This window comes from Pygocentrus nattereri, chromosome 1 (genome assembly GCF_015220715.1).
Source record: "Pygocentrus nattereri isolate fPygNat1 chromosome 1, fPygNat1.pri, whole genome shotgun sequence".
In the NCBI taxonomy this organism is placed as follows: Eukaryota; Metazoa; Chordata; class Actinopteri; order Characiformes; family Serrasalmidae; genus Pygocentrus; species Pygocentrus nattereri.
This window is the reverse complement of record NC_051211.1, coordinates 32,658,232-32,683,664: the sequence shown is the minus strand read 5'-3', so window position 1 is coordinate 32,683,664 and position 25,433 is coordinate 32,658,232. Positions and strand designations below refer to the sequence as shown.

Here is a 25,433-nt window from a genome sequence, read left to right as displayed (position 1 = left end):
AAACAATCTGAGGAACCTAATAAATGACATTTATTGCACTTACAGGTGCATCTCAATAAACTTTAATAATTAAATTTTAGAGCACTTCATGCTTCCCTCTGCTGACAAGCTTTATGGGGATACGGATTTCATTTTTCAGCAGGACTTGGCACCTGCCCACACTGCCACAGTATCACTGTGCTTGATCGGCCAACAAACTCACCTGACCTAAACCCCATAGAGAATCTATGGTGTATTGTCAAGAGGAAGACGAGAGACACCAGACCCAACAATACAGACGAGCTGAAGGCCACCATCAGAGCATCCTGGGCTTCCCAACAGCTCCACAGGCTGACTGCCTCCACGCTGCACTGATGCAGTAATTCATGTAAAAAGGTGCCCCGACCAAGTGTTGAGTGCATATACTATACATACTTTTTACGTATTAAAAATAATTTTTTTAATTGGTCTAATATTCGAATTTTCTGAGATACTGACTTTTGGGTTTTCATTGACTGTATGCCATAATCAACGTTAAAAGAAATAAACGCTTGAAATAGAGCACTCTGTGTGTAATGAATATAACATACAAGTATCACTTTTTGAACTGAATTACTGAAATAAGTTAACTTTTTGATATTCTAATTCATTGAGATGCACCTGTAACTAAGCTTTTATCTATCAATACCACTGAAACTAAAAAACAGTTTGACTGACATCAAAAAATCAGTAAACCAATACAATACTCAGTATAAGGGGAAATACTCCCTTTCCAATTGGAAGTACCAAACCTCTTAAGTACTTTGATAGAGTACTGATATCAAAACCACCAGTTCCATTATAATCACAGAGGATTATGCGCTTTTATTTGTAATTAATCTAAAGTGACTGAGCAGAAGCTGAGAAATCTCATCCCACTGATGAAACTCTACTGCACAAAAACGTGATTAATTCAATACTTTATAGTGATACAGCTAAGTAACATTTTTAGTGGTACTAAATCGATTCAGACTGCCAACTTCACTCTTGCATCTTCAAAGGTCAAAACCACCTTCAGATGACCAAGAACATCCTTTCACTGGACCAAAAAAAAAAAACAAACTAGGAAAGCCAAATAAAGCCACAGATGCATGGTTAATAATAAAATAAATACATCACAATCAAAAATTTATTATCCCAGTAAATTTGGTGAACTTAAGTAATGTATTCGGAGTGAGTATCAATCTGTGAAGCACAGTGCAATGCAAAAGAGAACTTCATATGCATTTCAAAAGGATCAAATATAAAACCTTCAGTCCAAGATTTTACAAGGAACATTCATTTGGAACATAATATAAATTACTTACGGTACAAAATTCACTGCACACTTCAAAATTATATTATACTGAAAGAGTTATACAAAGAAACTTTATATTTTACATGTTAACAGATGTGATGTGACATTAACTTCTTTTTAAATAAAGATATTTTAAATGGTATTATCCAGCTCAAACGACGGGTCTCTTTAGTCTTCTGAACTATTGCAGGTTAAAGATTTTAAAGTACTGCAGCTTGCGAATAATATGTTAACACAAAAACTCAGTGTATAATGCAGTGTTTTTTTTTTTATATTTTAAATTTCTAATTGAATTATCTGTGAGGGTGGGGGGGTTGAGGAATTTGAGGTAACTGATGACATTTATTTACGCAGTCCATCAGCTCACGTAGGTCAGCACAACTGACTGAATGGGCTCTCTGCAGACAGGACACAGCTTGTTGCGGTTTTTCAGCTTTTTGGCGCAGGTGTAACAGGCCATGAGATGTCCTGTGCGGCCATGGACGATGCAGCCATTCTTGGGCCTGCTCTGGCAGATGACGCAGGGCTCCAGACAGGTGGTGGGGAGAGAGGCCTCCAGACTGTTGAAGCGCTCCAGCTCGGGGGTTTCCTCTTGGCTGTGTGCCACTTGCAAAGAGGAAGTGGAGGGCTGAGAGGAGGAAAGGCTTGAACCCTGGGAATCTGAGATGGAAGTGGCTGCAGCATTGGCAGCCGTTAATTCGTCTCTGCTCGTGGCAGGTGATCGTGAACACTTGCCATCCGGTACATCCATACCTTCATCCGGATCATGGGTGGGGCTGGAAGGCTTTGATGGCAAGGGTTTGCATTCTGAGGCAGAGCTGAGGTTTGTACTGAGACAGGTGCCATCAGCAGCTGCGCTGGTTTCGGTGTCATTGCTGGGATGCTCAAGGCTAGAGTTTATCTCTGGCAGCCAGTCTGGTCGAACTTTCCAGCAGCTTTTGCAGTGTCGAGGGAGCGGAGGGTTCAGCTTATCGCACTCAGAGCACCTCCAGTAGTCCTGAGAGGCACAGAAAACACAGATCATTATATTGTGCTTTTACAGCTAAACAGGGGACATGTCTGGTAATGTAGTCCTCTCCAAAGTAATGAACAACAACAACAACAACGAATGAATGAAAAAAAATAAAACATTAAGGTCCATGACAAACCCTTTTGGTGCTACACAAAACAATTCTAAATGGTTCTTTATACAGGTATGTACAGCAGATTCTCCAACAAAATAACTAACCTTCATAACTTTGGGCTAGTAACATAATTGGAACAGCACACACTGCAAAAAGTACAATCTTTGTCATGGTTCTATGAACTACCTTTAATATAAATTATATATATAAATTATAAATGATCCTTTAATAAAGAACTAGAAGACTTTTTTATAGTGCATAGTCACTAAAGACAAACCAAACCACAGTACAGCTTCATGTCCATCATTATTTCACAAAGACAGCGTGGACAATATTTTAATTCATTACAGGTAAACTCATTGGATCCGATGAAAAAAAAGTAACTAGCAAACATACTTCCTCAGTAATCTCAGGATCTTCATCAAAGGAGTCTTCATCTTCTGCAAAGATTGTAACCTCATATACCTATGGAAAAAATATAAGAAATACATTTGTTACAGAAATGAAGGACAAAAATAGAAAAAAAGAAAGAAGCTGATGGCAGATTCCAGAACTGTCATGGCAACAGCTGATTCGAAAAGTAAAGCCACTGCATGAAACTGCAATTCATGACCACAAGAGGGAGCAGTGTGCTTTGCTGTACCCTTTGACCAAATTAAGTAACCACATTCACAATGAAAGGTAGGAATGTTTATAACATTTAATGAGCCTATAAATTTCAGGTAGCATTTGTTGTGACCCTCTAAGCATGAGAGGCTCTGTTCCATTTTAATGGCACCATAGAATTGAGCGCTTGAGACCTCATCTTCTCCTGGTACGGAGTCGTCATCATTCTCGCTGTATGCATCTGAATCAATGGACTCCACCTCAAACTCCACACTGAAGTTATCAGAGTCAGAATTCTCTTCACTCTCATCACTGTTCTCACTATGAGAAACACCTACATCCTGTGGAGCAGAAACAGAAACTCCAGTCAGACAAGAGAAACAGCATATTTATCTCATATCACAACACACTCCAGGCTCTAAAAGCAATATAATCCCAGGGAATTAAATATGTCAAAATCCAATATAGTATTTTCTTAGAAAGCTGTGTTCATATATTGTCACTCACTGTCACAATAAGACCTTGTATCTATGTAACAGTAACCTAAATTTAAGGAATAAATGTTCTAATCTTTAAAATCAGTTAATATAACAAAATTCCAAGTGATGTTGGGCACTACTAATAAATGAAAACTGACAGTGACAATATTCTCCAAGTTCGAACAGACAAACTACCTTGATTTCAGGGCATGGCATTAAGATATATACCTTCCAAAGAGACAAGTATTTTCAGACACAGTAAACACCTTAATGCAGGAAAAAGGATCCATACGTGTGTATGTATATATAGGGAGCACTAACCGAATTGCTACATGAGTCTGAAGAGTCGCTGCTCTCTCTCTCTCTGCGCAGGCCGCCAATCACACACCATGACAGACTGTCATCAAAAGTCAGGGAGAAGCTGTCTGACTTGTGCCTCTTCCTGGGCTCGCTGCTTTCATCCTCAACTGAGAAACTTGCTGGACAAAAATGAACAATTAATATATAAGTTTGACCCCAAACTCTGTAAGGGGAGGGGGAGGTGTAGTAGACAAAGCAGCACTTCTCAGTTAATCAGATTACTTAAGCCCATAGTCAACCCCATTCAATGTGAGCAGAGGTTCAGGATATTCATATTGGACAGTGCTCACTTTGGACTTAAAAAAGCAGCGTACACTACCTAACGAGTGTAATTTTTAAAAATCTTTCCTAAACAAAATCTTTCCTAAACGCATTGCAATAACTCAACACCAAGAAAAACTGCCCCTTCTGAGTAGGAATCACTGATTTAATTTCTCATTCTTCATAAGAACCTTATCCACCATAAACATCAATAGGGAAACTACATGAACTTCAATAAGTAGCCTGTGCTACCTAATATTCTGATGTGTAAAACTGGTATGTCATAACTGCTTAAAGCAATAACACAGTTTCTAAATGGTGCCTCAACAAGATTCCTAACTGCTGCCTAATGAAACAGGCTGCTTTTGTGTGGATGCTTTCAGCTTGGAAATGAGCCACTGTAGAGAAACGGTCATCTGAGCACATTCTGCACTGCCTCCAGACCTCTGTGTCCTTTATGGCTAATGGGTGGCTGTGCACTGAGATAAAGAGAGCAGTCATTAGCTGCCACATGTTGCCCACACATGTGCTCTTCTCTGGGGTAAGGGACTTGCCACACACTGAGGGAACTGTCATACTCCAGAGCCTGGGATCACATCTGCAAACAGAAATGCTGATCTAGGATCAGGTTTTCTGTTTTCCAACGCAACAGAGGTTACTAACCTAGGTCCTCTGGGCCTCCCTAACAAGTCTGTTTATTCTACTCCAGTTCTGGACACACCTAAACCATGTAATCAGCATTTTAACAGCCCTTTAGAAAACAAAGGTACATCAGGTATATGGGAAGCTTGAGGGAAACAATGTGCCCTGTCTGTGAGGCCTGCTTGGCTGTTTTGATAACCTAGACTTCAAATCACTCCAGCACTGATGTTCTTCCCCTTTCATTTTTATAACAGCTGATGCTGCATTTTCATTAATATCAGCACAAGTTATCCTAGCCCAAACAAATGCCACTGAAAACACAATGTGTAGTAAAATGAGGTGTGTAAGATTAGGCAAGTCTCAGATTTCCACAAACTAAATCCATGTTGGACACTGCTGTGTTCAAGTGTAACATACATGCAAATATGTAAAGCTGAATAGTTCTGCCTAACAATACCACAGCCATTCAATTTATGACAGCATGCTTACTTCACTATGGAAACACCCTCTTTAGCGAACCATTCTACTGCCTCTGTATCTTTACGTGTCAATTTCTCTGGTTTAAATGCATGTATATATACACACACACTCACAAGGATCACTGCTTCGCCGTCTCCTGCGCTGTTGCTGCTGCTGCTGCTGCACTGAGGTAGAGGAGTCTGAGTTTATCCCCTTGAACAGATAAACAAGCTTTAGTCTCACCACTGAGGCCCAAAAGCAGCAGGAGCTCAATAAAACCATTCAACCTATAAGACCATCAGTGTGAAACTGCCTCAAAGAGCCAGTAGCCCTGACTGTGCTTTGGAAAGTGATGTGCAACAAAGTTGAAGCATGCATGGAACTGTAAGTCTTACAGGAATACAAATTAAAAATGTCTATATAAAGTGAATAAGGAGGAGTAATTGCTCCACATATCCAAAAGTCAGGCTAAAATCACTAAAATATCATAACAATAGCAATTGCTATTAAAATGTGAAACTTACAGGAAAAAGAAAAAAAAAACAAAAAAAGCACAAAATCACTTTCTCTTGGTAATGGGAAATGTGCTGGTTTTAAATGTGGACAGACATTGTGATTAATTTTGTTTTTAGTTAGATTATGCTGGACAGTGATTGCATATTTATTTACCTCTGGCCCTCTGTCAGGTTCAGTTCGACTCCTGGGTTCTGAAAAAGTTGACTGGGACTCTATGAAAGAATGAGAAGATGGGTCTTAGAGGACTGGAATAAGAAAGAAAAAAAAAATTCAGCACTTAGTTAAAACATTAAAATAAAATACAATGTGTTTATACCTGGGTTTTTCACTGCTATGAGGTTTTTTGAAATCATTGCAAACAAAGCTCTGAAAAGACAAAGGCCTAATAATTAACATCCTGGATAGTCTTCAGTTTCAGTTTCTGTACTGCAAATTTGCATAAACACAGAAACAACTAAAGCTGCAACAGCACTAAAGGCAGGTATTCATCAAAAATATTCACTTTATATATACAAGCCTTTTAAAATGCATTATTCCATGTTGCACATACATATTACATGTAACGTCAGGTTTTACTGTCAGATGGATTTAAAAAAAAAAAAAAAAAAAAAAAAAAAAAAAAAAAGAGAGAAGCCACCTGTGCTTTGTTAGCCCCACCCTACAATCCCAGGAGATATACCAACAGAACAGCTGTTCCTGCTCATCTCACCGTGCCAAAACTGCACAGCAGATGGGTAAGCTTTCAGAGGGCAGTGTAAGGGGAAACTCACCTTGGCTCTTTGACCGAGAAGCTGGCCACTCCGAGCACTGCACCGAGTGCATCGTTCCCGCAGTGGACGATGTGCTGCTGCTGCTTATCATATAACTCCTTACTCATGATGTACTTACCGAGGTAAAACATGACCTGAAAAGGAAAAAAATTACACAAAAAGACAATAGGGGCTGATTAGCAATACAAAGGCACATCTTGTTCTGACCCTACAAAGACAGAACAACACTGATAAGAGAAATGATGTAGTCAGTCTCCAAGCACTCTGAAATGAGAGGCCTAGTGGCAAGGACTGAACTAGCTTAACTACAGACCATGATGAAAGGGGCTAATTGTAGACTATGTTCAGGAGTTCAGGTAGACTCGATGCAAAGCCAGATCACACTACAATCATATCACATAAATATAACAAAAAGATAACTTTGAAAGTGCACACATACTTCACTGACTGAACTAATTGCAATTATAATTTATTATGTTCAATGCATAAGCAAACAGCATCTCTCATGGTTGCTGTCCATTGCTGTGGTTCATGCAGGAAGAAACTGTGGTTAACACATGGCTAATGCATTCCAATAAAGCAAGCAGACAAAACCACAGTAAATGAGTCACAGTGACACATCAGCTATTTATCTGCACAAGGATGAACGCCAATCACAAGCTGCCCCTCCATTTTTCAAACATATGCAAAGTAAAATGGAATGTTACTCTGCGCACAACATGCCAAATGATAAGATAACATTTTGACTTGGACTCAAAGAGGAAATATAAAACAGACAAAACTGAAAGCACAACAGCAAGTTAGAATTAAAAAAAAAAAAAAAAAAAAAAAAAAAAAAACAAACACTCTAAAAAGGACACACCTGCACAATTTCCAAAGATGTGTACTAGTACATGTGAACTAGTTTGAGGGACAGCAACTGAAACTTGAGGACTGATTATTTTTAACCTAGCCAAAAGACACTGACTCACGTGAAGTGTACATGCCAGAAAGAGGCAATGTTCAACAAGTACCACACCAACACTTCTTCAGTGACAACATGTGCAAAAATGACTAACATCAGCACTCATATTAACTTTGTCTTAACACTGGATGCCGCAGAACACAGAAAAGGTCAAAATTTTAGACATTAAGCTGAGTCTTAGACAACCTTAATCCATGCAATGTCTAGGCTCAGGTTTAATGTGAGGAGATGGGCAAAACGTGTCAGATACACCCCTTCCTACCTCCTTCATGGTGAAAACATCCTTGTCTGCACCTGCATCTTTTAACAGGGTTTGCAATTGCACTTTGGGTCTTACCTGAACCAGAAAAAAAGATAGAGAACATAAGTTTCACATCACAAATACAAGCAAAGCAGACAGAATTTACTGATAATCTTACTCAACATCCCAAAAAGCCAACTGATCCAAGTCAGAATACACACAGAAAATAGTCATAATAAAAATCAAAGTTCTCAAAGGTCCAGTTACTCTTACTCACCAGTTTTTCATTGTCAATCTTGTTGATCTGACAGCTGCTTAAACAACTCTCGGTAGCCATTCTGATATTCTGTAAAAATTAAAACAAGCAGAATTTAGTTAGCTTCCATTCCAACATCACAACAAAACATCTGAAAAAGTTAAGAGTGAATGACAAACTTTACCTAAATAAATAGAGGTAATGCTAATACTCTATACACTGTACATAAAGTGCTTGGGTTCAGTGAGAAATGGGAGCTTTCTGTGGGCCGGCTCTCGATTTAAATAGCCCTACAGAGGCATGTCAGGGCTAGCAAAAGATGTGTCAGGGCGGAGAGCAGCTGACATGTCGAAGCATGACTAGCGCAATAGTAGGAGGCACCTAGCGGCTGGGAAGCATCAACACACGCTTCCCTAAAGCTAGGCTACATGTCCGGACATGTTCCCCGGTTCAGCGCCTTACACACAAAGCAGTCTGCATTGTGTAACAGTCATCACAGTGAGTCGGACTGACCGGAGCTAAACACATTAAGACCTAGAGACAAGTGGACCAACGCTAACTTTCTGGATCAACCACTGGACATATAACAATGAAGATTAAATGACTTTTAAACGATACTAATAGTCTTCACCCATCAATGCCACTGTTAACGATGGAAACGTATAAACAGCTGATGCTCCAGTCGTTTATATCGTTGCGGTGCTAGCACGTATTTACCCTTAACCTACTGTACAAGCTGCTGATATGCTCCTCTTGAAAACGACTAGGTTAACTTCGTCAACTGCTTAACTTAATGCATTCATGTCCAACTTCTTAAGGGATGATTTCCAAACTTGCTTTTCTCTCTATATGCGCGAGTGAAAAGACTGAATTTAACATGATAAATGGTAAAACTTTTTTTTATTAATATGGTTTTTATCGATTTAAAAATTCAGGAATATGGACCAAAGGACACGTAAAATTTGCACTACGGACATTAATAGCTTAAATGATAATAAAGGCAACAAACCACAGTTGCATTTACATTACAGCGTGCTTTTTTGTTATAGCAATGCGCATGTTCAATACTGACAGGTAAAATAAGGTTGCTGTCCTTTTTTGAGATGATAACGTTAGCGAACTGGTTTACCAAGGCAGACATGAGTGGTCTGATATTTCAGGTATTTAATACTTCACATTTTCACTAACCAAGAAACCTCACAGCAGCTTTAAAAGCTTAATGGTAGTGAACTTGTAACGTTAATCCACAAGCACTAAAACAGCTGCAGGAAACAAGAAATAAACAAGTGCTGAGAGAGAGCGACAGCTGAAGAGTCAGCGAGATTACAGGCAAGTTTGAAAAAGCCAAGGCTAGACAGGTGCTCGGTAGCGTTATGTACAGATGAGCAGAGAGACAGACCGACCGACAGATAACCGAACTACTTTATTAATCCTGAACCAAAGCGCAGAGCTACAGCAATAAACTCAAACACAAACACAGCCACGCTGACCGCGAGTTCGCACTAACTCGGCAAAAAAACTGAAACGCTGTAGGTGCATAATGTAGCCGCTTATCATATTACACGGCTGCTCCTTCCAGTCAAGATTTCTGTCAGTTTGCACAGTTGTCCTAAAGTAGAGCTGAAAGGGTAACGCTATCTTAGCGGAGAAGCGCGGCCATTGTCGGTCGCCCTGAACGCCTCTGTTAGCAGGAAACACCGCGGCTTCACCAGGCCTCACCGCTGCACTGCTAGCCTAGCTTAGTCTAGCTCACCTGCTGAAGTTACCGACCGAACCGAGCAAGTAAAGGGTTTCGACAGGAAAGCGACGTTAACATGTTTGCAGTCTTCATATCGCCGAAAGTTATACGGTATATATACATACATATAAAAAAAACACATAAGCGCCTCTCACCGAAGCTCCCGCGGAGGATCTCCAGCGCGCGGCCGCTTCAGCGCCTCCTGCTGGACCGTTAGACAATTAAAAAAATTTGAAAAATAACGAACCATAGGCTCACGTGCAGCGCACGCGGGTAAAATGACAACAAATATGAATATAATAATATCAACAATAATAATAAGTTACAAATAATTAAAACTCAGGTCTTTAACTGCCCATCATTATTCTAATTGTTATTTTTATTATTGTTAACGTTATTAGTTTTATTTTTTCTTATTCTTGAGTAGTAGTTAATGTTATTTATTTAATATTGTCAATATTATTGTTATCGAACACTTTTAATACAACTCAAAGTGCTTCACAAAACAATAAAGTAAATAAAATATATATCTTCCACAAAACATGACATAATATTTTATTAATTTATTATATTATTATACATTAAATATAATAACAATAAATACAAGGTAAATTGAAAAGTGGAATAAAAGTTTCCAAGAAATAAGGCTTAGCCAGAATGAGAGACGCGTGTCAGTATAACTTAGGGTCTCAATTAGATTTCATAATAAAAGTCATTAAGCGACCAATCGAAAATTTCCATTTTTCAAATGGTAAAATATAAAGTGTAAAAATGAAAGTGTCCTCCTTTATGCCCTCACCTACACTCACACTGTCAAATAAAAGAACACGTGCAGATTTATTGTACTTTTTTCATGAAGCATATCACATTTACTCTCATATCTCAAATATTTTCAGTTTGCCATTGCACTGTAACTGCTGGGATAGGCTCCAGCCTAAAAGGAGTTCATTCCTTTTAATTATTAATTAGTCAATAATTCAAGTGTGGTTATCTAACCAAGTCCAGTAATCCAAAATCTATAAAGCTATGTCACTCAAACCACAATAACTTTAAAAAGCGGCTCATGTTCTGCTTTTTTGTGTTGCTAAAAGCATTCACTAAACAGTATTATCATGTTTCAGTCATATTAAAACTGATGACACTGATGAGAGCATTTGTCTGATTAAAGTATGTGTCATCCATTATGGAATCCAGAAGGTAAATGGGACTTTAATCATGGCATTGAGTTGATCAGTGAACCTCACCTTGAGTGTAAAATAAATGCCCTGCTTTTCAACAGCAACAACAACAACAACTGTTGTTGTTTACAAAACATTTATAAACAGTTGTTTACAAAAGTCATGGCACATTTTATACTGTACATTTCAGGTTTTTACCAGTGGTGGACAGTAAATAAGTAAATGTAATTCGTTACTGTACTTAAGTAGTTTTTTCTGTATCTGTACTTTACAAAAGTCTTTCCATTTTTAGCAACTTTTTACTTTCACTCCACTACATTTCAAAGTCAAATATCTTACTTTTTACTCCACTACATTATTCAAAACCTGTTGTTCACTTGTTTGTGTTTATAGTTTTTATTAGACTTAAACTTGTAACTACGCTGCAAATAAATCTTAACCTGAAACTTTGCAGAAAGTTATTTCAAAGCCATTCAGTTCTCCCTGATGGAAATTGTTTGCCTTCAGTGTTTTATGCTGATGATAATTTTAATAGACGTCAGCGTCAGACTGATTAATGACGTTCTATTAAAAGACTGGTTTAGCAAGAGAGACACTGGTGTATTTTCACCTGAAATGAGTTCATGAAGCGAGTCTTGTTATAAAAATGATAACAGGACATCAGAGTCATAATTCATCTTTACTTTCGATACTTAAGTAGATTTGAAGGTAAATACTTTTGTACTTTTACTCAAGTGGAGGTCTAAAATCAGGACTTCTACGTTTACTGGAGTAATATTTTACCTTGGACATCTCTACTTTAACTCAAATACACGGTTTGTGTACTTCGATCACAGTATGCAAAACTCAGCAAATAAAATAATGAATCAATTTTGCGACAAAATTGCCAACAGGTGAAGCGTAAAACATGGAATATAATAAATAAATAAATGACTAAATAACTAATAAATGCTCACTGAAGGAGGATTAGCCACACTGCTGGAAACATGTCCTGGGCAGGTTCTGGAGGGGCAGACGACTGTTGTTATGACTTCATAGCTAAACATTATTCATTAGAGGAAGAGAATTTTTTTCCCTCTCCTGAATCATTCATGTGGCCATGAGTGCTCAGTTTAATGACTCAGGGTTTATTTTAGAACGGCTTGTTCCTTTAAGCTCGACATGTTTGGGCTTGTAAGGCTGAAATTGTGACTCAATTCCTGGAGTAAAGATGCTGGAGACAAACCAAGGTGAAGGTTCAGACACTTCAGATTAGATCAAAAGTACTGTGTCCATTTCACAGCTGTTTGATCGAGTTTCGCCTATCTGAGCATGCCTCACATGCCTCTGGATCCTCTAAGGACTGTTGTATTTTATCTGTAATTACATTGTGCACGTTATTATAGTGCTACAACCTCAAATTGCAGTAAATTACAGTGGAACGACTATGATCAAATTACATTTCATGTCAGTTTTGGGTCTATAGCTGGGAGACAAAGAACTGCATGTTTGTGAGGTTGAGAAACATGTAAACACTCGGATGTAAATACAGACACATTTCCAGCTCCTTTAGACCAGTTTAACTCTTTTCATCTTGTCTGTGCTCTGAATGTACAATCATGTCAGGGCATAGTCTGACAGGAAAAATGGCCACTTTAAAATAGACTTTTTGTCATTTTTATATCATAATATCATTATTTCATATCATTCAGTTACCCTTTTCCTGTATATTTCTTTATTCATGCATGTATTTCTTACAGATAGTTTGTTCAATGTCTTTGACTATAATGCCATTTGAATTATACTCATTGGCCACTTGCAAATGCTACCCTGTAGGTCCAGGTGGGGTGTGTACTCATTCTAATTGGTGGCAAGTAAGCCTGCATTACTTAGTACATGTTTAGCTACATGCCAAAGGATTATTTGGAGCGAAGCCATAGAAGAACCAGTTTTGTAAATGAGATACATCAGATGTGTGTCAAGAACCTTTTGTATTTAACATTATGTACAAGTTATGTACAGCCTTCACAATAAAGGACCTTTTAAGAAGTTTTCTAAATAAAGGCAATGACACTAAGTGCAATTTGCAAGAGAACATCTTTATTTTTGCAGCTTTAATATGTAGTTACTTAATTTAATTTTACATAGACGTGTAAACTTCAATATATATCAATATATCAAAATTCATTTCTTAAATGTATTTTGCTTATGCATATAAATATATAATAATATACTAAATATATTCAAAAACAAAAGTGCCTGGATATTTATTTCTCCTCACTGTATAACCTCAGAAGAAACATGTAGGTCCACTTTCTCTGTAATCAACCATTTCACATATTGACTGAACCACATACTGAAAGGGGAACCGTCTATGATATTGCTCCAACACACTACTTTTGGCACCCTTATCTTGCTCTGTAAGCTGCCTTAGTTTCTGCAGAAGCTTTTCTAGAGCAGATTCGGAGCATGACTGGACATATATGACAATTGAAAGCAGCATTCATGTGCAAAGCTATGAGAAAGATGGCCAAAGGGCTTTGACAGAGAGAAGATAAGTTAGAAAACATTTTTTACAGATAACATGAAAGCCATTCCTTAGACAGTGAGCAGAGTCAGCCAAACACACCAGTTGGCTGCGACCTACAGCTTAAATGTGTGAATTTCAGAGATGTGTCTAGACGCAAAGAGCTCCCAGCATCTTGAACAGATTAAATAACACAGAACGGCTGCGTGATGACTTTCTGTGAAGAAAAAACATATTGCCTCAATCTTGTGTAGTCAAACAGAAGGAAAACTGAAATCATTAAAATATGTTTTATTGTAGACAACAGTATGAAAAAAAACTTGATTAAATAAAACCATCAAAATACCAAAAAAGCAATAACATTTGAACATTGACAGCATTGTTTAGACACATCCAAACGAAACAGCTTCTGTTCCGCACCGTTCACATATCTGATATGCAGTCAGTACCTATGTTGAATTCCGAGTTGAGAAAGCCACAAAATTCCAAATTCTTCCATTCCAATTCTTCCAGTGACACTGCATTTAATTCCAGTTGGACCACATTTACGTCTTGAGCAACCATGTCACGAAGCAATGACATGCTGACTGAGTGTTGAAACCTGACCAGGTCATCTAAACACAGCATACTGACATCCTGCAAACAAATACCTTCATTTTAATGGGAACACTGTAGAAAGTCTTTACAGTTATGTAGAGCAAATGAATCCGATATTTAGTTGGTGTTGTGCCATTTTCAATGGGCATGTCAATTAAAACACAACAGTAAAAGAAAACAAACAAAAAACAATACTTACAATAGACATTTTATTTTCTTACAGAATATGTTTGATACCGAACAATGCAAAAATACTGTATTTGAAACAAAAGACATTACTTTTTACTTTTTAACAGACGCTTCTTGTTCGTCAAGCAGGAGCAATGTTCATTTTGTTTGTTGGTGTGCGTGGAGTCATTTGCATTGGGCACATCAATAAAAAAAAAAGGAAATACAAAAATATGTACACTATATGTCCAAAAAGTCTTTAGACACCTGCTTGTCCAGCATTTCTTCTGAAATCAAGAGAATAACTAGGGAGTTTGTTCCCCTTTGCTGCAGTAACAGCTTCTATTCTTCCAGGAAGGCTTTACACGAGATGTTGGAACAATGCTGTGAAGATTCGTCTGCATTCAGCCACAAGAGCATTACTGAGGTCAAGTTCTGGACCACACAGTGCAGTTCATCTGCCCTCTGCAGTCTGTTGGCAATGCTTTTCTATGGAGATTATAGAAGCTGACAACTAAATGCTTGTGTCAGCAGTTGGTGCACTTTAGCAGCTGAATTAGCTCATTAGAAAGATTGTCTGGATGCTTTTGGACATACAGTGTACCATCCACGTTTACAGCAGACATTTATTTTGACACTGAACAGACTCATCCCTTGTCTTTGAACATTTACCTGGCTTGTAAACCTTAACTTCCTAACTCCAGCAGCTAAACTGTCCCAATGTTTGGGTTATGGTCCATTATATTGTCTCTGACGTCCTTCAGGCACTGCTGGAACTCTTAAACGGCACTTGATTAGTGTGGCGGATGGCTTACGGGCGCTGAGCCAACCTGCTCTTGCCCTCCTCCTGCTCGGCCAATTTGAAGTGTGTGTACGCGAGGATGCCGCTGAGCGTGCAGAGGATGCCCAGGCCCTGGTGCAGAGAGAGCGGGTCGTGGAACAGCACATATCCCCCCAGCAAAGTGATGCAGAACTTAAAGTGTCCAAACATGTTGTAGCTGAGAAGTTTTAAGGTTAAAGAACAATTACACAACCTCATTAGACATGTACACACATCACCTAGACTCAGCGGCCAGACAAAAGCTTCAATTACAAGCGTAAATGAAGGCGAAGTCACTATAACCTACAGTAGGTATATATCACAAAGTTGAAATCGTTTTAGGACACGTCAGGGATGATTAACTTGTTTGCAAAAACTAAACACTTAATGTCTGTAAAACATACTCAACATGAACATGCCAGCCGTGCACAACCTTCCCTAAATATAGATCAGTAATGTTTAATCCATCAATCGAGTGTGATTTATTCGTTTTAGTGGCATTTCTCATCAAATTTCTACCACAAGCACAATAATTTCTATTAGCCCGTCAATGGGAATGCCCACGCAACATTAGCATCAAGCTAATAATTATGTTAGTTCTTCTTTAACATGTGCTAAGCAATAGAAACCCGAAGCAGACACTTAAGAATTTCTTAATTTGCTTGTTAGTTTTACAGCTTCACTGGAATCTTTTGAATATGGTATTTATGATATTTCATGATAGATTAAATATTAAGAATTGTTTATAATAAATCTCTGATTCCAGAAGTTAAAAATTCCTTTAATTGTATCCATAAACATTTTGCAAAATCATATCAGGACCATTCAACCTAACTGAAACAACTGTGAGATACACCATGACATAAAAATGAAATTGTGGCAAAATTCTTTTTGAAAATGTTGGAATGAACTACATATTCCACAAAACACCGTCTGCTTTCAACCAATCTCTTTCACTCCTATTTCTGCCAACCTTTGGAATCGTGCATTTTCTCTCTGGTGCTTTTTGTGTATATTACTATTTTTAATCATTGTATATTATAGCTCTATGCACATATAATGCTTGCATTTTAACATTCTAGTTGCCCCCACACAAACTACATTTCACTAGTAGGCCGGACTCCGGACCCCTCTCAACTGTCTTCTTCTTATCCCTAAATAAACAAATCATACCTGACAGAAAGTGCTTTACTTCGTGCTTTCTGGTGTCAAATCACACTGTTCATGGTAACAGCAGCACCTCTGATTGGTGGAGCTTGCTTTAGAATGTATGGGGAATGTATTTATTTCCAAAGGAATGAAGAAATAAAATGCAATATTTCAAAAACAAAGGTGAAATCAGGCTGACCTGTGGCTTTAACTGAAGTACTTATATCATCACTTCACAATCTCATAGCTCATAATAAGTGTATGTTGGCTGGATAACGAATGGGATTTTATTAACATTATTTTTTGCCATGCACTCTTTCACTATTTATTACTATTATTATTATTATTATTATTATTATTATTATTATTATTATTGTTGTTACCTTGGGTAGTAATGTTTCTTTTACATGAGCAGATTTAAAGGAAGCTATCTAGTCAGATACAGCAGGCCACTGTGGCCAGCCCGTGTTCTCTGAAATCATGTGTAAGCAGGATACCCTCTACTGGTGACACTGGGAAAAATTCTGAGGACAGGAAAGTGACCGCTTTAGTTTGAAAAAACGCTGAAGGAAGGGGTTACAGACAGACCCCTGTGAACCAGAACAAATAGGCAGTGACAAAAAGATACATTTAAGTTAGCAAGAATGCTATTTCTTGTGTTCATCTGCAGGTTATTATAGTAGTACTTTCATTATGAAACAATCTAAAAAGGCATCAAGAACAAATGGAGTTTATCACGTTTACAAATCTCTAACATGCTTTTAAGAGGTGCGGTAACTATTGCACTATTTGATGATACTTCTGGGTCAAAGCAACATAGAAATTGCAGTACACTGTAAAGTTCAAATCTCTCGGGTAACTTGGAGTTAGACTACTATGAATACATTACCTGTGTTCTTAAGCTCTATCTTACTGTCACCAACTGTGCTGGTTTGAATAATTCAATAGTCCATATGTTATTTGCAGCCTGAACACATATTAGGGGTGGGGCTTTTCAGTCATAAGGCATATTCACATCTAGTTTGAAAACGAACACATGCATTTAAACGCTCTCTCATATCAAGTCTGTAACTTGCACACAGCAACGGTTTTAAGGATGAGTTTTAAGGATGCATTAAAAAAACAACAGGCTGACTGATCAGGGGTCTGTTAGTATTATAATGTCAAGCTTGTAACAACAGAAGAACCTTTTTTGCGCCATATAGAGCCATTCTATAAAAAACATACAGCACATTTTCCATCAATCTGAAGAACAATGTTGCTTTGCACGTTCAGGATTCTATATAGAACCTTATTCACCAACTGAATATTCTTAAGAAAAAAAATTCTTAGGCAGCTTTCAAGAGGATTTTGACATTCATCAGTGTTTTCTTGTTTGGGATTTTACCACACTGTGGATGTGACTAACTTACCACAGCACATGGCCTACAAACAAGATCAGTCTGATACTTCAGAAAGAAAGGATACGTGACCGGAGAGGTGTTCCCGATGATCCAGTATATGGACAAGTTCACGAGGAACGCAATAACCCCAGACAGAAAAACCATCATCTAGAAAAAAGGTACACAAGAAACAAGGTGTTCAAACATCCAAGCCCAATTTAACCCCCCCCCCCCTCATTCTCTCCTCACATTCCCTTCATGAAACACATGGGGTTTAACTACTAGGGAGCTAACTGCTAATGTGAAAACTTTTTTTCACCCGGTCCCTAAAGGTTTAGGTGGCCAACAATAAAAAAACAATCGCCCCTTTGTGGTTATAAAGCTGGTGTAGCAGGCTTACTGTTAGCCACTTAGTTTCCCAGCGAGTTTTTTTCCCCTACCTAGTGCCAGAGGGGTAAGAGAAAAGTTTTTTTGTTTTGTTTTGAGCAATCTTTAACACAATATATTAAACTGCATGTCAAATTTGTGTTTCCATGATAAGCAGCCTTTGAATCAAGCATGAAACACAGATTTAAGAGTGAAAGTAATGCTTCTCAAAATAGCGCACATGAATAAACTGCTTTCTGACGCGCCTGCTAACATAGGCTCCTCTGTTACGACTGGGTGTGCAAGTGCCTTCAGGAATTTCCTGTGGCCAAGCCAGTAGAGGTGTGTCTGCCCAGTCAAACAGAGACACTCTCACACTCACTCATTCACCTACTCACCAAAGCCTGTATGGACCAGGGGCCGAAGATGCCCCCCTCTCCAGTGAGTGGCTCGAAGAAGGGGACGATCACGAGGAGGAAAGCCGAGGACATGGGGGCTTGGTAATACAGCAACTGCATGGAGTTTACCTGCAACTCATGCTGCTTCGCACCCACCCACTAAAACGGGGACAGAGGAGAAAACTAGCTTACACAGACCACAGTTACTTTTCACAGCGGGGCACTGATTTGACCTACCCATGTTTAAATTTTGCACCACAGCTTTACAGAAAGATGCTTGAATGTGACCTTTCACATTCATACTCAATAAGTACCATATGATGTTCAAGGGAAAATCCACCAGTTTCTCAAAGTTTACAAAATTCCTATGTAATTCAGTGGTTGGGATGTAAACAAAGTCCTTCAGAGTGGTTTGATGTGAAATGGGTCACTGTAGAGAAACATATTGACAGTTCTTTAAAGTGGTCATGATAGGAACCTGGGGTCAAGATGTCTACAATACAAGTACAGGCATTTAATAATAGAATATAGTAGGTTCATTAGCTGCATTTCCATCAAAGTACTCTGAATGACTTAATATTAACCATTTAATTACACAGAAAAGATGAAAAAGTCTCTTGTAATAACACAAGGACTTTTTAGGGGGGTAACTTTCTAGAATTTTAGAGGGGCTTGCCAGTGTTATGTACCTTCCAACAACTGTTATGAAAGAACATGTTTTTTGAGGCAGAACACAGATTGTTCAAACTCTCAAATGGCTGGGACCTGCTTGTGGCTCCACGCTTTTGTTACACACATCTAACATCAAAAGGAAGTCAATGAATTTTTCAACATTTATGCATAATTGAATCACTGAGACAAACATAGGTCATTCAGACTGTTTTGATGTGAAATGTTTCATGGTAATTTAGTTTGTGATTCTACAGCACAAATTAATTAAGATGGATTTAAAAAACGTGTTTTAGGCCAAAACCTTCTAAAAACATTTGTAAAACAATTTCTCAGATATCATTGTTTATTCATAACCATTTCAAGTTATGGTTTTCTGTGAAGGTGCTTTAGATCTCTTCATGGATGGCAGCTCACCACCTGAAGCTCAATCCTAGCAAGACTGAACTGCTGCTCATCCCTGCAACTACAGATCCTCATCATGATCTTGCCATCTCATTCGAGAACCCTCTGATTGTTCCGTCTGTAGAGGCAAGAAGTCTTGGTGTGATTCTGGATGGCCAGCTATCGTTCTTGACTCACATCGCGAACCTAACTCAGTCATGCAGACATCTCTTGTACAACATCCGGACCTTCTCACTCGAGAGGCTGCCCAGGTGCTAGTGCAGTCTCTTGTCATCTCAAGGCTTGACTACTGCAACTCGCTCTTGGCTGGTCTTCCCATGCAGACCATCAAGTCTCTGCAACTCATCCAGAATGTGGCAGCACGGCTCGTCTTCCATCTGCCCAAGTTCAGCCACGTCACCCCACTGCTGCGCTCCCTTCACTGGCTTCCTGTAGCTGCGCGCATCAGATTTAAACCCTAATGCTTGCCTACAAAGCCAAAAATGGACCAGCCCCTACCTACTTGATGGCAACGGTAAAATCTCGAACTGTACCACAAGCCCTTCGAGCTTCGAGTACAGCTCGGCTTGACCCTCCATCCTTCAAGGCGTGTGGAAGACAAGCATCGAGACTGTTCTCTGGCGCCCAGGTGGTGGAACGAACTTCCATTGGCTGTCTGTATAGCGGAGTCTGGTGCTGTCTTCAGTACTGATTGTAATGTATTGTACTGCACTTATGTACTGTATTGTAGTGTAGTGTAGTGTATTGTATTGTGTTGTATTGTATTGTAGCGTAGTGTATTGTATTGTAGTATAGTATAGTATATTGTAGTGTAGTGTATTGTAGTGTAGTATAGTGTATTGTATTGTATTGTAGTGTAGTATAGTATAGTGTATTGTATTGTAGTGTAGTATAGTGTATTGTAGTGTAGTATAGTGTAGTATAGTATAGTGTATTGTATTGTAGTGTAGTATAGTATAGTGTATTGTAGTGTAGTGTATTGTAGTATAGTGTATTGTATTGTAGTGTAGTGTAGTGTAGTGTAGTGTAGTATAGTATAGTGTATTGTAGTGTAGTATAGTATAGTGTATTGTAGTGTAGTATAGTGTATTGTATTGTAGTGTAGTATAGTGTAGTGTAGTATAGTATAGTATAGTGTATTGTAGTGTAGTATAGTATAGTGTATTGTAGTGTAGTATAGTATAGTGTATTGTATTGTAGTGTAGTATAGTGTATTGTAGTGTAGTATAGCATAGTGTATTGTATTGTAGTGTAGTATAGTGTATTGTAGTGTAGTGTAGTATAGTGTATTGTATTGTAGTATAGTATAGTGTATTGTAGTGTATTGTAGTGTAGTATAGTGTATTGTATTGTATTGTAGTGTAGTGTAGTATAGTATAGTGTATTGTATTGTAGTATAGCATAGTGTATTGTAGTGTAGTATAGTGTAGTATAGTATAGTATAGTATAGTGTATTGTATTGTAGTATAGTATAGTGTATTGTAGTGTAGTGTATTGTAGTGTAGTATAGTGTATTGTAGTGTAGTATAGTGTAGTGTAGTGTAGTATAGTATAGTGTATTGTAGTGTAGTATAGTATAGTGTATTGTAGTGTAGTATAGTGTATTGTATTGTAGTGTAGTATAGTGTAGTGTAGTGTAGTATAGTATAGTGTATTGTAGTGTAGTATAGTATAGTGTATTGTAGTGTAGTATAGTATAGTGTATTGTATTGTAGTGTAGTATAGTGTATTGTAGTGTAGTATAGCATAGTGTATTGTATTGTAGTGTAGTATAGTGTATTGTAGTGTAGTATAGTGTATTGTATTGTAGTATAGTATAGTGTATTGTAGTGTATTGTAGTGTAGTATAGTGTATTGTATTGTATTGTAGTGTAGTATAGTATAGTGTATTGTATTGTAGTATAGCATAGTGTATTGTAGTGTAGTATAGTGTATTGTAGTGTAGTGTAGTATAGTGTGTTGTATTGTAGTATAGTATAGTGTATTGTAGTGTAGTATAGTGTATTGTATTGTAGTGTAGTATAGTATAGTGTATTGTATTGTAGTGTATTGTAGTGTAGTATAGTATATTGTATTGTATTGTAGTGTAGTATAGTATATTGTATTGTAGTGTAGTATAGTGTATTGTATTGTATTGTAGTGTAGTATAGTGTATTGTATTGTATTGTAGTGTAGTATAGTGTATTGTATTGTATTGTATTGTAGTGTATTGTATTGTATTGTATTGTATTGTATTGTATTGTAGTGTAGTGTAGTGTATTTTATTGTATTGCACTTTACTGTGTTCAACTCTGATCCTTTTTTCTGAGTATCTACAGTGACTTTTGTTTCTAGCAGTATCTGAGCTCAGGACTGGCTTTTTCTCTAACCTATTGGTAACTAGCAAATACAAATACTTTCTCTAGATAGACAAAGCACTTATTGTAAGTCGCTCTGGATAAGAGCGTCTGCTAAATGCTGTAAATGTAAATATTTGGTTTCTATCACCACCACTGTGAACAATTCTGACTCTAAGTTTCTCTAAAAAGGAGCATTTCACACCAAACCTCTCTGAATGACACTGTTTACATTTAAATTATTTAGTTATGCAGAACTTCTGAAAAATTGATGGAATTTCCCTTGAAGAATAACTCGGTCGTTTTACATTGTTGCCCATATAGTAACTGGGAGTTTAGTATATTAACTTCAAGATGCAATAAACTAGGGACTTTAAAGGTTTAAGGTGTTGCTGTACAATGGATAAAATGACACTGGATAAAACTCTACACCCTAGAGGCCTATTCACAATGACACTTGCTGGCTAACTCCCCTGCTGTGTCAGGAATGAAGGCGAGATTGAAACCATGAGAAATAAAATGAGATACAGTATAACCCCTTCCTGACAGCAGTGGGAAATGCAATTCACTAGCAAGTAACGATTTTTACACTGATGACAGTGACAGAGTGACCGGAGTGCACAATCCTTGTTAACCAGTAACATGTATTACTTAAAATGCTACAAGTCATATTTGGTCAGTCACTCAATTGCAAACATACAACTTACCACTTGGTACAGCGATGTGACAAAAACTCCCAGTGTTGCAAAAACAATCCCCAGCATATTAAACTTCACGTCATAATAGGAGTTCAGTATGACCCCCAGAGTGATTGGCACCTGTTAAAGGACAACAGCATATTAATCCAACCACACTGGCCACTTTATTAGAAACACCTACCTTATACTTCCACTCACTGGCCACTTTATTAGAAACACCTACCTTATACTTTCTCTTACTCGTCACCTTATTAGATACTCCTATCTATGGCTGGGTAATAAGACACCATATTTTAATATCTTGAAAAATTATTTCACAATACAATATGCTTTCCTGAACATATCATGGGTATCGTCAGTACTTGTAGAAACCTGACCAACTGCTTGTTTAATTACAAAGAGAGCAAAATTAGTTTTTTAAAAAATAATTTAGTGCAAAATGTTGAATAAACAACATTGTATTCAGTTTTTGATCACTTTTTAAGTAGCACTGCTGGGTCTTTTTCTCTGTCGCAAGTGATCAGATGTCTGAAAAAATAAATACAGTGACACCGTCCACCTCTAGTCCTCCACTCACTGGCTACCTAAGGAGGTCCACCTACCTTATAGTTCCCGCCTAAGTGTAGAAACACAGGCTGTGGTTCATCTGCTCTACACTGGCCAGTTACTGACCACAGGCCTGCTGCTGTCCAGGTATCATTTGGGTGGTGGATCATTCTCAGCACAGCCGTGACTCTGCCATGGCAGTGTCTATGTGTTGTAGTCACGAGCGTGTCAGACACAGCTGTGCCACTGCTGCGTTGAGAGTGGACCACGACCCAAAAGCAGCTCGTAGCCGCGTACCAATCCTGAGCAAAAGTGAACCCCACTGGTCAGCGTGGGGCGGAGGGAGCTGTCAGGGAGCTTCACACAGACGTACACACTGATTCACGTCCAGCTACTCACCAAAGTCAGTTTAATCTTCAGGGAAAAGGTTTTTCTGTAGTGGAGAGTCTGAATGGCGATAATAACCGGAGTGGTCATGGCTTTGACCAGCTGGTATGTGCCTATGGTGTTGTTTTGGAGGGACAGGTTAGTGAAAGCGACGAATCCACAGAAGCTGAGAGCCAGCAGAATGATTTTGGTGGGTCTGAGATTTTTCGGAGAGAAAATGTCCATCTTGTGACACACAAACAGACCGAGCCAGGTCACCACGAAGTGAACCAGAGTCAGGGTCACGTTGGGGAAGCCATAGTGGACGTAGATCCATTTGTTCAGAAAGACGATGCAGATGGAGGAGAGCAAGTTCACCAGCAGCCCGGCGGCGATGCGGCTGTTCTCGAACAGTCGAGCAGGCATGGCGCAAACTCGCCTGCAGCAAACTTTCAGAGGCGATTCTGGACCGATGTGCTTCGAAGGAGCCGTCTGTGAAGGGCATTAGCGGCTTCCAGATGACCGGTCCACACGGAGCTGAGCTGCACGCTGATGGACGACTTTCAGCTGGGCGTCATGAAAGCGACGCTTCTGAGGAGGACGCCGGCGCCTCGCTGCCACGTCACTGCGCTCCGCCGCCACCGAGTGGCACAAATGAGCGGAGACCGAGCCGGTTGTGCCGAATTCGGCACCCCTGCCGCCAGATGCACCCCTCACGGAAGCGCATGCGCGCAAGGACTATGCAGCAAAACTTGGACGTTGCTATTTCCATCCATCCATCCATTATCTAAGCTGCTTCTCCGTCAGGGTCGCGGGGGGATGCTGGAGCCTATCCCAGCAGTCTTCGGGCGGAAGGCAGGATACACCCTGGACAGGTCGCCAGTCCATCGCAGGGCAGACGTTGCTATTTGTATATACAAAATATACATGTGAACTGTGGTGGACAGAAATCAAGTACATGTAATTCGTTACCGTACTTAAGTAGTTTTTCGTGTATCTGTACTTTACTGAATTTTTTCCATTTTGGGTGACTTTACTTTCACGCCACTTCATTTCAAAGTGAAATATCTTCCTATTTCCTCCGCTACATTCTGAGAAATCTGTCATTCATTTTGGTTTCTGTGTGCATAAAAACGTAACATGTCAAAACAAAAGAAGCGCAAAGCAAGACCAACAGTCGGGGCACAGCGGTCACTTTGTTTAGAGCTGGTTTTGACCTGTAAAATTTCGGGAGAGTCTGTTCAACATAAATGATGAACTAACCTAACTTTTTGTAAATAGAGCACAATACAGAAATATGTCCACATGCAGTCGTGACTGACGTGTCTTTTTTCTAAACTTATAGAAACACCATTTCATTCTATAGTGAATTTGGTTTAGTATCATAATGGTAAAAATAATGTAGCCGGGTTTTAGAAGGGGTGCATTCCCTGGCAGGTGGACTGGCTTAAAAGGCGCCCCCTGTAACTTTCTTTCTGTTGACACAACTATAAATGTTTTTAATCACACAGTTGTCACCATGTGAAACCTATACAAGCATCATAGATGATCTCGCGGCAGGGGTGCAGAATTCGGCACAACACCGGTTTGAGGAGAGCGAGCACAGGTCCTATTTCTCCTGTTACATCAGAGACAGGACTGCCAAACAAGAGAACACCCGCGAACTAATTCTAAACGAATGGGGGTGAATGGAGCCAAACAACTGAGATTTACGTAAAATAGTTTCTAATCACTAAAAAAAACTCACATCTGTATTTCATCTTAGCATTACTGCTACTGAGTAACGACTGGTCGGTTAGCATTACTGCTACTGAGTAACGACTGGTCGGTTAGCATTACTGCTACTGAGTAACGACTGGTCGGTTAGCATTACTGCTACTGAGTAACGACTGGTCGGTTAGCATTACTGCTACTGAGTAACGACTGGTCGGTTAGCAGTACTGCCACTGAGTAACGACTGGTCGGTTAGCAGTACTGCCACTGAGTAACGACTGGTCGGTTAGCATTACTGCCACTGAGTAACGACTGGTCGGTTAGCATTACTGCCACTGAGTAACGACTGGTCGATTAGCAGTACTGCCACTGAGTAACGACTGGTCGGTTAGCAGTACTGCCACT

The 25,433-nt window shown here is 38.9% G+C and overlaps 2 protein-coding genes across 5 annotated transcripts; both read right to left on the bottom strand.

Moving 5' to 3' along the window:
- Positions 1-812: 812 nt before the first annotated feature.
- On the bottom strand, positions 813-9,975 carry mdm2 (MDM2 proto-oncogene). Of its 4 annotated transcripts, none has more exons than XM_017707602.2 (11): positions 9,887-9,975; positions 8,015-8,083; positions 7,759-7,833; positions 6,533-6,666; positions 6,079-6,128; positions 5,916-5,974; positions 5,381-5,459; positions 3,846-4,003; positions 3,240-3,386; positions 2,836-2,904; positions 813-2,312 (listed from the first exon to the last, which is right to left on the bottom strand). In XM_017707602.2, the coding sequence occupies exons 2-11, from the start codon at positions 8,072-8,074 to the stop codon at positions 1,674-1,676; spliced, it is 1,470 nt and encodes a 489-aa protein (XP_017563091.1). In that variant the 5' UTR covers positions 8,075-8,083; positions 9,887-9,975; the 3' UTR covers positions 813-1,673. The 4 variants fall into 4 exon arrangements, with proteins under 4 accessions (XP_017563091.1, XP_017563093.1, XP_017563092.1 ...); XM_017707604.2 differs by lacking the exon at positions 9,887-9,975 and adding an exon at positions 9,747-9,859; XM_017707603.2 differs by lacking the exon at positions 9,887-9,975 and adding an exon at positions 8,178-8,285.
- A 3,716-nt stretch (positions 9,976-13,691) lies between these two features.
- slc35e3 (solute carrier family 35 member E3) lies at positions 13,692-23,910 on the bottom strand. Its single transcript, XM_017707601.2, has 5 exons — positions 23,349-23,910; positions 22,413-22,523; positions 18,296-18,454; positions 17,617-17,699; positions 13,692-15,178 (listed from the first exon to the last, which is right to left on the bottom strand). Exons 1-5 carry the CDS (start codon positions 23,739-23,741, stop codon positions 14,992-14,994), a joined length of 933 nt encoding a protein of 310 aa, XP_017563090.1. The 5' UTR covers positions 23,742-23,910; the 3' UTR covers positions 13,692-14,991.
- Positions 23,911-25,433: the final 1,523 nt, after the last annotated feature.